This window comes from Procambarus clarkii, chromosome 83, assembly GCF_040958095.1.
Source record: "Procambarus clarkii isolate CNS0578487 chromosome 83, FALCON_Pclarkii_2.0, whole genome shotgun sequence".
Taxonomy (NCBI): domain Eukaryota; kingdom Metazoa; phylum Arthropoda; class Malacostraca; order Decapoda; family Cambaridae; genus Procambarus; species Procambarus clarkii.
Genome location: NC_091232.1, coordinates 5,635,648 through 5,650,162, shown reverse-complemented (window position 1 = coordinate 5,650,162; position 14,515 = coordinate 5,635,648). Strand labels below are relative to the sequence as shown.

The 14,515-nt window shown below is 44.3% G+C and overlaps 1 protein-coding gene across 1 annotated transcript; it reads left to right on the top strand.

Annotated features, from left to right (window-relative positions):
* Positions 1 to 506: 506 nt before the first annotated feature.
* LOC138358348 (adhesive plaque matrix protein-like) lies at positions 507 to 1,298 on the top strand. Its single transcript, XM_069316183.1, has one exon. The coding sequence runs from the start codon at positions 507 to 509 to the stop codon at positions 1,296 to 1,298; it is 792 nt and encodes a 263-aa protein (XP_069172284.1).
* The last annotated feature ends 13,217 nt before the right edge of the window (positions 1,299 to 14,515 follow it).

The window sequence follows — 14,515 nt, the reverse complement described above, 5'->3', positions numbered from 1 at the left end:
ATGATGAGTGAGAGACAGAAGTACCCAAACATGATGAGTGAGAGACAGAAGTACCCAAACATGATGAGTGAGAGGCAGAAGTACCCAAACATGATGAGTGAGAGACAGAAGTATCCAAACATGATGAGTTAGAGACAGAAGTACCCAAACATGATGAGTTAGAGACAGAAGTACCCAAACATGATGAGTGAGAGGCAGAAGTACCCAAACATGATGAGTGAGAGACAGAAGTACCCAAACATGATGAGTGAGAGACAGAAGTACCCAAACATGATGAGTGAGAGACAGAAGTACCCAAACATGATGAGTAAGAGACAGAAGTACCCAAACATGATGAGTAAGAGACAGAAGTACCCAAACATGATGAGTGAGAGACAGAAGTACCCAAACATGATGAGTGAGAGACAGAAGTACCCAAACATGATGAGAGACGGAAGTACCCAAACATGATGAGTGAGAGACAGAAGTATCCAAACATGATGAGTTAGAGACAGAAGTACCCAAACATGATGAGTAAGAGACAGAAGTACCCAAACATGATGAGTGAGAGACGGAAGTACCCAAACATGATGAGTGAGAGACAGAAGTACCCAAACATGATGAGTGAGAGACAGAAGTACCCAAACATGATGAGTGAGAGACAGAAGTACCCAAACATGATGAGTAAGAGACAGAAGTACCCAAACATGATGAGTAAGAGACAGAAGTACCCAAACATGATGAGTGAGAGACAGAAGTACCCAAACATGATGAGTGAGAGACAGAAGTACCCAAACATGATGAGTGAGAGACAGAAGTACCCAAACATGATGAGTGAGAGACAGAAGTACCCAAACATGATGAGTAAGAGACAGAAGTACCCAAACATGATGAGTGAGAGACGGAAGTACCCAAACATGATGAGTGAGAGACAGAAGTACCCAAACATGATGAGTGAGAGACAGAAGTACCCAAACATGATGAGTGAGAGACAGAAGTACCCAAACATGATGAGTAAGAGACAGAAGTACCCAAACATGATGAGTAAGAGACAGAAGTACCCAAACATGATGAGTGAGAGACAGAAGTACCCAAACATGATGAGTGAGAGACGGAAGTACCCAAACATGATGAGTGAGAGACGGAAGTACCCAAACATGATGAGTGAGAGACAGAAGTACCCAAACATGATGAGTAAGAGACAGAAGTACCCAAACATGATGAGTGAGAGACGGAAGTACCCAAACATGATGAGTGAGAGACGGAAGTACCCAAACATGATGAGTGAGAGACAGAAGTACCCAAACATGATGAGTTAGAGACGGAAGTACCCAAACATGATGAGTGAGAGACGGAAGTACCCAAACATGATGAGTTAGCAGCAAGTACACCAGAGAGAGAATATGAGGCAGGGAAAAAGACTATTCTATACATTATTAATGCCGAGAAAAAAGTTCAATACACCAAATACAAATAAATTTTTCTCATATATGAATAATAGAAGCAGTCGCCTGCTTTCCTTAGTTTCTTCATTGTTTTTTTCCCTTTTTTCCCCTTGATTCATATATTAATTACCGCCTGACTTCCTTTCTTCCAGGCTGCCTTCTTTTCTTTCTCCAATTCTTCCTTCCCTGCTCGTTCCGGATGAAAACAGGAGTCCGGTATTCAACTTCACATCAATGTCTCCTCGTCTGATGGATGGGTATGGCCAAGAAAGCTCCCATTTACAGGGGCTCCAGTCTTCTCTTCCCGCCTCTTTATCATTAGTCCTTGTCTATCTCTCCTCTTCCTCTTTCGATGCATCATCTCTTATTCTATTTCTCCGGGTCGTGTTGGTCCTCCATTTCTGCTGGTGTCTTAGCCCGAGTCATCTTGCCCAGATCATCTTTGGTGATTAAGAAATACTCTTATTTCCTGGCTATTCTCCAGGTTATTCTCCTTATGTCCTTCTCCAGGTTAACTTAACAGAACCTCTTGGAGCTCTGATCTCAATTTCCAAACTTCTTTATTTTCTTTCCTCCGGTTTTCTCATCTCATTTGCTACAGCTTCTCTCATTTCTCCTCTTGCCTCCTCCTGGCTCCTGATGTACTCCTGTCTATCCTCTTATTGTACATCTTCAAAATGGATCAAAGAACACATACATACACTCCAATACTCATTCTCAAACACACACTATTGTAGATATGATAGAGCCCAATAGACTCCAGAATCTGTACACCAGTTGATTAACAGTTGAGTGGCGGGACCACAGAGCCAAATCTCAACTAGGTGAGTACAATTAGGTGAGTACACACCAGACCCGTACCAGAGGTGAGAGGTATGAGTTATGAAGAACGACTAAAAGAGTTAAACTTTACTTCACTATCAGTGAGATGACCAAGGGGAAACATAATCACCACATACAAAATTCTCCCGAGAATTGTTAGGGCAGGAAAGGACATCTATTTGACATAAGTGATACACAGACAAGGTCGCACAGGAGAAACGCAAGTTCCCAGATGTGCCATAGAGATATTAGAAACATTATTAAATGACTGTAGTAGTGGACACAGAATGCACCAAACTGTTGACCAGACCACACACTAGAAGGTGAAGGGACGACGACGTTTCGGTCCACCCTGGACCATTCTCAAGTCGATTGTAACTTGACTTGAGAATGGTCCAGGACGGACCGAAACGTCGTCGTCCCTTCACCTTCTAGTGTGTGGTCTGGTCAACTTACTTTAGCCACGTTATTGTGACTCATCGCCTGCGCAACGAACTGTGTCGCGGAGGGAGGCTAGCTTCAGTCACGACTCCAAATGTACATATGATAGCAACCATTAGGCTCGGATACCTGTACATACCTTTCAATTGAAGGTTCAGAGGCGGGGCCGAGAAGCTTAAGCCCATCTTCCCCCCTCCACACAAGCAGGTAAGTTCACTTACACACAGGCTGACCACTGTACACACACACACACACTTCCCCCTTACCATTATATATATACAGCGGCACGGACACTAAACTTATTAAAACTTACAAAGTTTACATTCAAAAACATTTAGAGACGAGGGTTTTTGCTCATTGTGCCGTGCAGATCTCTACTTCCGTTGGAGATCCTGTGTAATCTTGCCTTATTTACTTATATAAGTAGCATGTGAATTAAAAAATAAATAAAAAAGTTTTTGGCAAGTTTGCAGATGAATGTCTGAGGATTACAATGGAGTAGAGAGAGAGAGAGAGAGAGAGAGAGATGGATGCTGGCAGGTGGGTTCAGAAGGGCAGAGAGAAGGCCGGATGACCAGTTTCGAGTGTAGGATGTACAATTGGTCGGCTTTGGGATTCTTCTGGTAGACTTTGGTGTGGGTCTAAGGGTTGTGGGGGTGGATCTAAGGGTTGTGGGGGGTGGATCTAAGGGTTGTGTGGGGTGGGGTTCTGTGTGCTGGTGTGGGGTGGAGGGTCTGAGCGTGGGGATGGGCAGTAGGGTGAGTGAAAGAGGGGTGAAGACGTTTAAGCTTCTTAAAAATAATGGCCTTCCTTGCCTGCCTCCTCCTGGCCCTCTCACAGTAATTCACATCGCGACACTAACACACAGGCGTTAATATATTATTATTTCAGCGATATATTACGTCTCATAATTGCTATTATATTAAGTGGCACAGTATTAGGGATATTCCCCTAGTTGCCCACACACACACACACACACACACACACACACACACACACACACACACACACACACACACACACACACACACACACACACACACACACACACACACGGAAACTGAGTGTCCACATGATCCACAGAGACGTTAGAAGGAACTTTTTCAGTGTCAGAGTAGTTAACAGGTGGAATGCATTAGGCAGTGATGTGGTGGAGGCTGACTCCATACATAGTTTCAAATGTAGATATGATAGAGCCCAGTAGGCTCAGGAGTTACACCAGTTGATTGGCAATTGAGAGGCGACACCAAAGAGCCAAAGCTCAACCCCCGCAAGCACAATTAGGTGAGTACACACACACACACACACACACACACACACACAAGAACAAGGGGACATGGGTGGAAGCATGAAACTCAGATGAGTCATGGAGATGTTAGAAAGTTTTCATTTAGCGTAAGAGTCGCGGGAAAATGGAATAAACTAAAGGAGCAGGTTGTAGAATTAAACTATTTATAATCTCAAAAGTAGATATGATAGGGAAATAGAACAGGAGTCATTAAACAACCGGCGACTGGAAAGACGGGATCCAAGAACCAATGTTCGATCTTGCAGGCACAAAGAGGTGAGTAAACACACACACACGAACACACTGGCGAAGAAAGATACCAGAGGAAGGAGAATGTGTGACTAGATAAACATTCCTAAATTCCACCTTCAGGAATGGGACTTACTCAGATGGAGAATCTACTTCTTTATCATTCCTTCCCTCCGTCCCATCCCAAATCCTTATCCTGACCCCTTCCCAGTGCTATATAGTCGTGATGGCTTGGCGCTTTCCCTCTGATAGTTCCCTTTCCATCTTCCCCTACCTTACCGCGAGGAAACAAAGCAACCCGGTAGAAATGAATGGTATAAACATTTGGTACACAAATGTAGACAGCATTACAAATAAAGAAGTAGAGTTTGAAGAACGCGTTGCAGAACTGCATCCTGATGTCATTGTAGTTGCGGAGACAAAACTAACGAACGTAACAGAGAATGCAATATATGCAAGATGATACCAGGTAGATAAGAAAAGATAAACAAGGGAGGTGGGGTGAGAAGTAGTCCCACTGGATGGGGGTTAGTCAGGAGGGGTAGGGGGGGGGGGGGAGGAGAAGGGGCAGAGGGGTGTGTTAGGAATCTTTTGCATACCCAAGTTCTATATTGAGAGAAACCATTTGCATTGACAGACTCGTTGTCGATCAGGTAGACAGTGAGTTGGAGGTCCGTGACTGACAGCCTGTCTGTGTCTGTCTGGCTATGTGCGATTACCGTAAATTTCTCTTTATACAACTACCACATTGCAACCCATTCCCCTGCAACTCTTCACTAGAACTCCAATTGCACCTCACCGACACACAACCACTCCGGAGAGAACACACCGTCGAAGTTTCAGCTTTCCCAGAAAACATCGAGGAAACACACACACACACACACACACACACACACACACACACACACACACACACACACACACACACCCACACACATGCACTCAAAAACATATTATAAACTAAGGGAAAAACTCCACTCCCCTCCCCAGTGAAATGTGACTACCATTGAAAGGAAAACTGCACTCAGATACAATGAATATAAGTCCCCAGGCGCCATTTTGTTCCTGGTAGCGTTCCCACCTCTTGCTTGGGGAGACAAAGGCATTTCAGGTGTCCGGAGACAAGATGGTTTTTATCTTTTAAAGTTGTCCCATGATCATTAGCCGGTATAAAAAGTTTGGAGTGAGTTTTGTGGGATTTTGGGTGCTGGAAGTAGTAGTAGTAGTGAGGGATGGTGGTGATGGTAGTGATGGTGGTGGTAGTGATGGTGATCGTGTCTAATGATAGTGATGATGGCTGAGAGTCATAGATACGTGGTGGCAAAGGATCCAGGAATGAGATACACAAATTACCTCATTTAAAAGTCAAAAAGAACTTCTTCAACTTAAGAATTAAAAACAAAAACAGGTCTACGAGAAAAAGATTGATTTCCTCAAACTTAATAAGCAATTTCAAATGTGAAATATAATGAGAAATGGGCATAACTTCACTAGAATGTGATTGGTGAAAGTTGATAAACCTCACCGGGGCATCATACCCCTTCCTTATGCAGGGAGGGTTAAGGGAAGCTTACCTTACATCCTTTAGAAAAGGGAGGAATATATCTGAAGTAAACATGTAGATGAATGGCTACACAATGCACCACAACAACATGTACAGCCGGTTTTCTCCACTTGCAACTCATGTAAACAAATGCAGCTGTTTTGTCTAACCAAAAACGTATGAAGCATTCCACTGAGACTGATGCAGAACACGTGTCAACATTACCGTAGTTAATTTTAAGTAAAACTTCTCCTTTTTAACTGATTGGTCGGTTTGGTAAAGATGCCGTATATTAGATGAGAGAACAGGTAGTTCACGCCACGCAGTTCACTCATTACATGTTGGAATGAGTTTAGATTCACAACAAACCTAGAAATATAATTTGCAGGTTTACTGATCAGGTTGGGAGGCAACACCATAGATGTTGGGTGGATGGAGAGTGTCAAACGCAGAGGACACAAATATACGAATCTAAAGCAAAATCAGAATAGAATGATACATCAATTAAATTTTTTTTAAGCACTATGGTGGAATCGAACTCGTGTCTCTATCCTCCCCAGACACACACACTACCGACTCACCCACGATCACTTATCTCAAACATATGACTGATTAAGGTTGAATATAAACAGGATATGTCTCCTAGACTAAAAGACATTCTGCCGTTTCCTCTATTCGTTTCTTTAAGCGATACAGTGTATTAACTTACCGGTAGCTGTAAAGGCGGGGCTTAAGAGCTGAGGCTCAGCCTTGTAAGCACAAATAGGTGAGCAGACACACGAAAAAAAACTATTTTTTTTTAGTATTATTTTTTCTACCACAGACGTGGCCAAAAGCAATGTAATTATGATATGACATTATCAGAAGAAAATGTAAGAGGTGAGTTATGTGAAGGAAAAAGAGGAAGGGGGTGGAGAAGGGAAGGAATAAGTGAGGGAAGGAGAAGTGGAGGACAAGGGAGTGACAGAAAAAGGGGGGGAAGGGGAGGTGGATGATGGGGGGGGGGGGTCGCTGGCCCACAGGGTGGTAATTTCAATGTACCTGTGATGGATGATATAGATGGATGTGAATTTGGCAGTGAAATGGAGACCCTGAAAGAAGGAATAGGGTAGGAAGTTGGAGACGGAGTGAGAGAGAGAGAGAGAGAGGGAGGGTGGGAGTGATACAGAAGATGAGAGAGATAAAGGAGGAAGGGAAGGAGTGAAAGAGAAGAGAAGATAAAAAAAATATCCATACATAGATAAAAATGTTATATTTTTCCTTATCGGAGATAGAAAGCCGCGTTAGAGGTAATTATCTATTTAAAAAGAGACTGCCCGACTGTTTTCCTTTCCGGCTGTCCGAGACCAGACGTTTGAAGCGAGCTTCATGCAACTTTTCAAGAGGACACGTGGGTGGTATGTCACTGTCGTAGGCCTCTGTGTGTGTGTGTGTGTGTTGACAAAATTGCCTCCCTTTAAGAAATATCGACCCACACAGCTACCCGTTGCGACTTTGCTGGTCTGAAATTGGGGATTTGTTTCTATAGAGTTCTGGATCACTTTTCATCTTTTCGTAATATTACAAGAGTGTATGGGGGGGGGGGGAGCTGCTGAGGGAGAGGGAAGGAGAGACGGGGAGAAATGTGAAAAAGATGAGAAAGGGGAAGTTGGGAGGAGAGGGGAAGATGAGAGGGGGGACGAGGAAAGAGAGAGAGAGAGAGAGAGAGAGAGAGAGAGAGAGAGAGAGAGAGAGAGAGAGAGAGAGAGAGAGAGAGAGAGAGAGAGAGAGAGAGAGAGAGAGAGAGAGAGAGACCTGGGCACTGCCTGGTACCCTATCTACTGATATATATTTCATTCACATGAGTACTGGGTGACTCAAACCTCCGACCCCGCGAGCCTGAGATAAAAGTTCTTATGACGCACTAGATGGGGTACCCAATGGTGCTTTGGTCAACCCAGTCATCAGGGTGACCCGAAATGGTCGAGCCATTTAAGTGTTGGGTTCCCAAGTCGTCTGTGGCCCTCTCCCTCTCTCTCTCTCCCTCTTTATCTTTATCTATTTCTCTCTATTTGAACTGAAACTCTTTACTGCCTGCTCTAGATATAAGCTCTGGAGGTGAGTTGGTGGTGGCTATGGGTCCAGGACAGTCGACCCCGCCATAACAAACCCAGGCAAGCCACCACAGTGTTAATATCACCAAAATTTAATTTATTTAAATATATTTTCACTGTTACAGCCAAATTATGGCGAGTAGAAAATTTGTCAATTATCCCGAGTGTTAAATTTGTGTTACATTTGTGCATAATGTTTTACAATATTGAAAATAAATTTAATATACATATTTTTTTGTCAAAAGTCTAAAGCAGGTAGCAAGCCAGTAACCAATGTTGGGTTCATTGTGGGGATCACTTTGGCACCATGTCAACTGGTACTCATTTCAGTCATGCCAACCCTGTCTTTATGCAAACCTTCTTTCTTATAGTATATAATATTAGTTGTACCAATGACTAGTACAGAACGCAGGTTCGAATCCTCGTCACGGCCCTTATGGATTTGTTCATTTACTAGTACAATGGCTACATTCCCTGCTCACGATTAAGGATCCCGGGTTCGATCTCAGGCGGGACGGAAATGATTGCGGACGTTTCCTTTCACCCGATGACTCTGTTCGCCTGGTAGTAAATCGGTACCCGGGAGTTAGACACCTGTTGTGGGTGGCTGCAGCCTTGGAAGGGTCAGTAGTTCGACCTAGGATGAGACTTCGATACAAAGCTAAATAATATATATGCACAGGCTTCCTGTCCCGACAAAACGAATTAAGAAGCTACAGTAAGTATTTGAGGGGGTGTAGGGTACCAGGGGGGGGGGGGTAGGTTGAGGGGTGGAGGGATTAGTGCAGCAGGGGTGGAGGGATTAGTGCTGCAGGGGTGGGGGGATTAGTGTTACAGGAGTGGGGGGATTACTGTAGCAAGGATGGGGGGTTAGTGTTGCAGGGGTGTGGGGGGGATTAGTGTTGCTGGGGCGGGGGATGACAGGTTGTGGGCGGAGGAAGGGAATCTGCCACATCATCCACAAGAACAAAAGTTATTCTTGCCTCCTGGTCGATACGTTATAGATTATACGAAGGACGGAAGAACACCGCCAAGTGGTGGGGGCGGCGGAGAGGGAGAGGCAGGATAGTGTGTGAAGCAGGAAGAAGAGGATAGAGGTGAATAGGGAAATAAAGAGTGTGTGAGGAAGCACAGTACGAGGGAGAGACAGAGATAGATGGTAAGAGAGAGATATGTAAAAGTAAAGGAATTTATACTAAAGATTTCAGAGAAGTGTAAAAACCTTCAGAGAAGTGTAAAAACCTTCAGAGAAGTGTAAAAACCTTCAGAGAAGTGTAAAAACCTTCAGAGAAGTGTAAAAACCTCGCTTAGATATCCAACTCGAGGAGAACATCAGCACCTTACCAGTGTACTCCAGAGAGTACAATAGCCTAACAGTAGACGAGGGAGTTTGAGGTGATAAGAAATCACGACTTGAGAATGTAGCAGTTGTTCCCATACTAAAATGGCGCCCCACCGGCAAGCACTACTGAGACAAGCACTACTGAGACAAGCACTACTGAGACAAGCACAAACACACTCGCAAACTCTCCAGAATAACAGCCCACAACACATACAAAACAAAGGAGAATGCCTTTTATGTATATACCATATATATACTCGTACGTTATGTCCGTGTTTACCAGCAACTTGACAATTTCAGTTTCCCCTTCGAAAAACACATTTGAGGCTGAAGACATTTGCCCAAAAGCGCGGAAATCTCGTGCCGAATGTTTCGCAAAGTCTGGGTAAAGTGCCCACAGTGACGTCAGAGATGTGCTGGTCTCTGATTGGACGGTTTGGAGCTGCCACCGAGTCTTAGGGGTAGAGATGGAGAGAGTGATGGAGCGAGAGAGAGAGAGAGAGAGAGAGAGAGAGAGAGAGAGAGAGAGAGAGAGAGAGAGAGAGAGAGAGAGAGAGAGAGAGAGAGAGAGAGAGACAGAGAGAGAGAGAGAGAGAGAGACAGAGACAGACAGAGAGAGACAGAGACAGACAGAGAGAGAGAGATCGAGAGAGAGAGAGAAACAGACAAAGAGAGAAAGAGAAACAGAGAGAGAGAGAGAGAGAGACAGACAGAGAGAGAGAGAGAGAGAGAGAGAGAGAGAGAGAGAGAGAGAGAGAGAGAGAGAGACAGAGACAGACAGAGAGAGAGAGAGAGAGAGACAGAGACAGACAGAGAGAGAGAGAGAGACAGAGACAGACAGAGAGAGAGAGACAGAGAGAGAGACAGAGACAGACAGAGAGAGAGAGACAGAGAGAGAGACAGAGACAGACAGAGAGAGAGAGAGAGAGAGAGACAGAGAGACAGACAGAATAATTTAACATATAAAGAAAGAAAAAGAACACAAGAAAATGAATATGAAGATATATTGATACAAATGGAGAAGAAGAACTGCCCTGAAATCAAGGCCAATCTTCCCACATGGAGGTAATTTATGGGGCTTTCCGTGAGTGAACATCCACCATTAAATGAAGACAAAGCAGTGCACATAGTTGATGCCATTAACAGTCAGTGCCAATGAATCCCTCCCCCTAGTGCCAAGTGCTAGTCAGTGCCAAGCCGCCCCCCCCCACCTCCTAAGTGCCGTTGTATGCAATCTGCTCACACATAACACATCGCATTTTGACCTGAATATCCATGACGTCAAGGTAAGATGTACTAAAAATCATTGCGGCTCACAAAATTTCACGTGATATCCAGTTTGTGTGTTATGATGTAGCCGGACAGTACAATCTCTCGTCAGATATGAATTATGGCCGAGTCTGTCCTCCTACAACCTGGCCTTCTACAACCTGGCCTTCTACAGCATGTCCTCCTACAACCTGTCCTCCTACAACCCGTCCTTCTTACAACCTGTCCTGCTACAACCTGTCCTCCTACAACCTGTCCTCCTACAGCCTGTCCTCCTACAACCTGTCCTCCTACAGCATGTCCTCCTACAACCTGTCCTCCTACAACCTGTCCTCCTACAACCTGGCCTCCTACAACCTGTCCTCCTACAGCATGTCCTCCTACAACCTGTCCTCCTACAACCTGTCCTCCTACAACCTGTCCTCCTACAACCTGTCCTCCTACAACCCGTCCTCCTACAACCCGTCCTCCTACAACCTGTCCTCCTACAACCCGTCCTCCTACAACCCGTCCTCCTACAACCCGTCCTCCTACAACCCGTCCTCCTACAACCCGTCCTCTTACAAAGAACGTCGCATTTCGCGCGTATGTGTTAAATTAGGCCAAAAATGGTCGTACTAGAAAAAAGAAACGGCTCACGAAAGTGGCGTACTGACCCGTTTTCTGTTTTGGGTCCTCTGGCAGGTTAGGAGCAGGACACTTGAAATTGACCGTTTTCTTGACGTTGTGAAACCTTAGGAGAACAGGTTGGCCGTAAATCACTGTGTCATCCTTGTGTTGGTGATGGTACTAGGAGGGGGGAGAAGGGGGTGGGGTGGGGTGGGGGGGGGGGGTGGGGTGGGGGTGGGGTTAGTGTTAGGAACCTGATGTACTGATGGTGGTGCTGGGTTTGGCCGTCTTCAAGCTGTCGAGTAGTTTTCCTCTCCTGTGAATGACTGTACGCCTTTGTGAGCGACTCATTTGGGTACTCAGATGGACACTAAGTACCCAAAGGACTCAACAGGACATTAGAAAGAATCAGCATCAGGATAGTGAATAATGAAATTCACTAATTGAAGCAGGTGGAGTAAAACTCCATGCAAATATAAATATGATAGAGCCCAATAGGTTCTGGAACCTAAACACCAGTCTATTATGGGTTGAGAGGCAGGACGCAAGCAACCCGTTCTCGCAAATTTAAATATGTGCATAGGTGACATACTTAACATAATAGATACCCTTAAAAAGATTCATAGAAAACACCGACCTTACCTAACCTACTTAGTATGTTAAGATAAGCATCTTATTGCTTCGTAATTACAATTATTACCTAACCTATAATAGGTATAGGTTAAGTAATAATTGTAATTACGAAGCAATAAGATGCTTATCTTAAGATACTAACAAGGTTAGGTAAGGTCGGTGTTTTCTATGAATCTTTTTAAGGGTATCTATTATGTTAAGTATGTCACCTATGCACATAGTTAATAAGTCAATATTGACTTTACGAATTTGCGAGAACGGGTTGACGCAAGAGCCATAGCTCATCTCCTAATACAGTTAGGTGACTACAATACTTCTGCCCATTATCTTAGATACAATTATTTTTATAGTTCCTCGATTCAGTTAGAAATGCTCTGTCGTGGAGGTTTGTTAAACCGGCTGATCAGAGCCCAACATTCTTCCTCATCCTTCTCCGGTAAACTGTTCCATCAACTTCATCACCAACACATTAACTTTCATTTTCTTGCTCATGTGGTAGTGGAATATTTTTGGTTGAGTTTCTATTTATGATGTTTACTGGTGCCTTGATATGTCTTTCTTGCTCCTCTCTTCGTCCTCAGTTAAAAAGTTGTATAAAACTTACTGTTCATATTTTTAGCCTTATTATTATTGTTCCAGCTTTGCATTCACTGAAATTTACATATTATTACCAACTTTCTTAAAATGCTACAACCCATTGTATAATATTGTATGGCTCTAGGTCTTTGTTTTCTGTGAGCACAATTAAATCTGAATTATTTTCAGATGCATGCTCCGTTTGTTCTCTTGCTTTATTTGTGATAGTATCTGAATTTGTGGGCATGAATTTAAAGCTCATTTCATTGTTTATTTTCATTGACTTTTCGGTCTTCTGGCCTTGGAGCATGGAGAGGTTACTGGGGTTTGTAATGTTGGGAGTGGGATGCTCTTGCTATTGTAGGAACTGTGCTAACTTAGATGTGATCACTTGTGCTTTTGAATGTTGAGATTCAGCTCATTGGTTCAGTCTCATAACCTTCAATCGACTGAGATCTGATTGTCGGGCGAGTCAAATATGGTTGGTCACGTTTCCTGTCACCTAATGCAGCTGTTCACCTAGCAGTTAACAGATATCACCGGAGTTAGTCAATTCGACTTTGGGAAAGGAAGGTTTGGGGGGAGGGGAGGGAGGTTACGTCGTCAGAATGCATAACATGGTGTTGGATGAACTACGGGCTCACCATAGTCCGTGTTACTTGGAATGGTTTGTTCCAAGTAGCGAATCTTTAATAACAACAACAACAGTGTTGGATGTCTGGTTGAAGGTTGTTGTGGGGGGCGTGGGGGGCGTGAGGGTGTGGGGGCGTGGGGTGGGGGCCTGGGGGCGTGGAGGGGTTGTGTTTGCGTGCTGTGGACCACACGATAGGCGCGGTAGGTTGTCTATCTTGTAACCCTGCCTTCCCCTGGCTCACGGCCAAGGTACAGCACTTTTGCCTTCTCTCTCTTCCCCATACACACTCACACACTCTTTCAAACACACACATACACACACACACTTTACTCACTTGTGCTAGCATGTGTGTGTGTATTCACCTAGTTGTGCTTGCGGGGGTTGAGCTCTTTGGTCCCGCCTCTCAACCGTCACTCAACTGATACACAACTGAATTGTGTGTATATGTGTGTGTGTGTGTGTGTGTGTGTGCGCGCGCACATGTTTGTAATCACCATATTGCTATCGCCTATTTGTGCTTGCGGGGGATACGTTTTACTCTTGGTAAGCATCTATCGACCTTCACTCGACTACTTTAAAGGTTTTTGAACCTATTTGGCTCTGTTGCATGTACAGTTCAGGCTTTGCATGAAGGCTACAGTTCAGACTTTGCACTTCACCTCTCAGTGCACCTGGACAAAACATTACAATAATATGTTGATCCATTTGGGTCAGAGGCGATAGATCACAATGTACGAAAATATTGGAGGAATGCCTTGAGGTTAACTTGAGGTGATTTCGGGGCTCAGCGACCCCGCGGCCCGGTCGTCGACCAGGCCTCCTCGTTGCTGGACTGGTCAACCAGGCTGTTGGACGCGGCTGCTCGCAGCCTGACGTGTGAATCACAGCCTAGTTGATCAGGCATCGACAGAGTGGAGATAAAAAACGATTAGTTCAGACTGAGGAGTGGTAGTACGATAGGCCTAGGATGAAACTATAGAGACCTATATGAGCCATAGAGATGTTTTAAGATTATATACAAGAGTTGTTACATTCTTGTACAGCCACTAGTACGCGTAGCGTTTCGGGCAGGTCCCTGGAATACGATCCCCGCCGCGAAGAATCGTTGTTACAACCAAGTACACATTTTACTGTTGAGTTAAACAGAGGCAACAGTTAAGGATTTGCGCCCAGTAAATCCTCCCCGGCCAGGATACGAACCCATGACAAAGCGCTCGCGGAACGTCAGGCGAGTGTCTTAAATGTTAAGGAGAACACGGCTCGCACGTAGTCCTTACAATAACAAATGAGCAATTGGAATGAGCAAGCAAAAAGGGATTTTTTTCCACATTTTCACTACTACAATACGAAACTCAAGGGTCGAACTATTACGATAGGCGACTAGCGACTGAAAGATAGGGTTCAGGGGCCAGATTCACGAAAGCACTTACGCAAGCACTTACGAAGGTGTACATCTTTTCTCAATCTTTGGCGGCTTTGTTTACAATTATTAAACAGTTAATGAGCTCCGAAGCACCAGGAGGCTGTTTATAACAATAACAACAGTTGATTGATTAGTTTTCATGCTTGTAAACTGTTTAATAAATGTAACC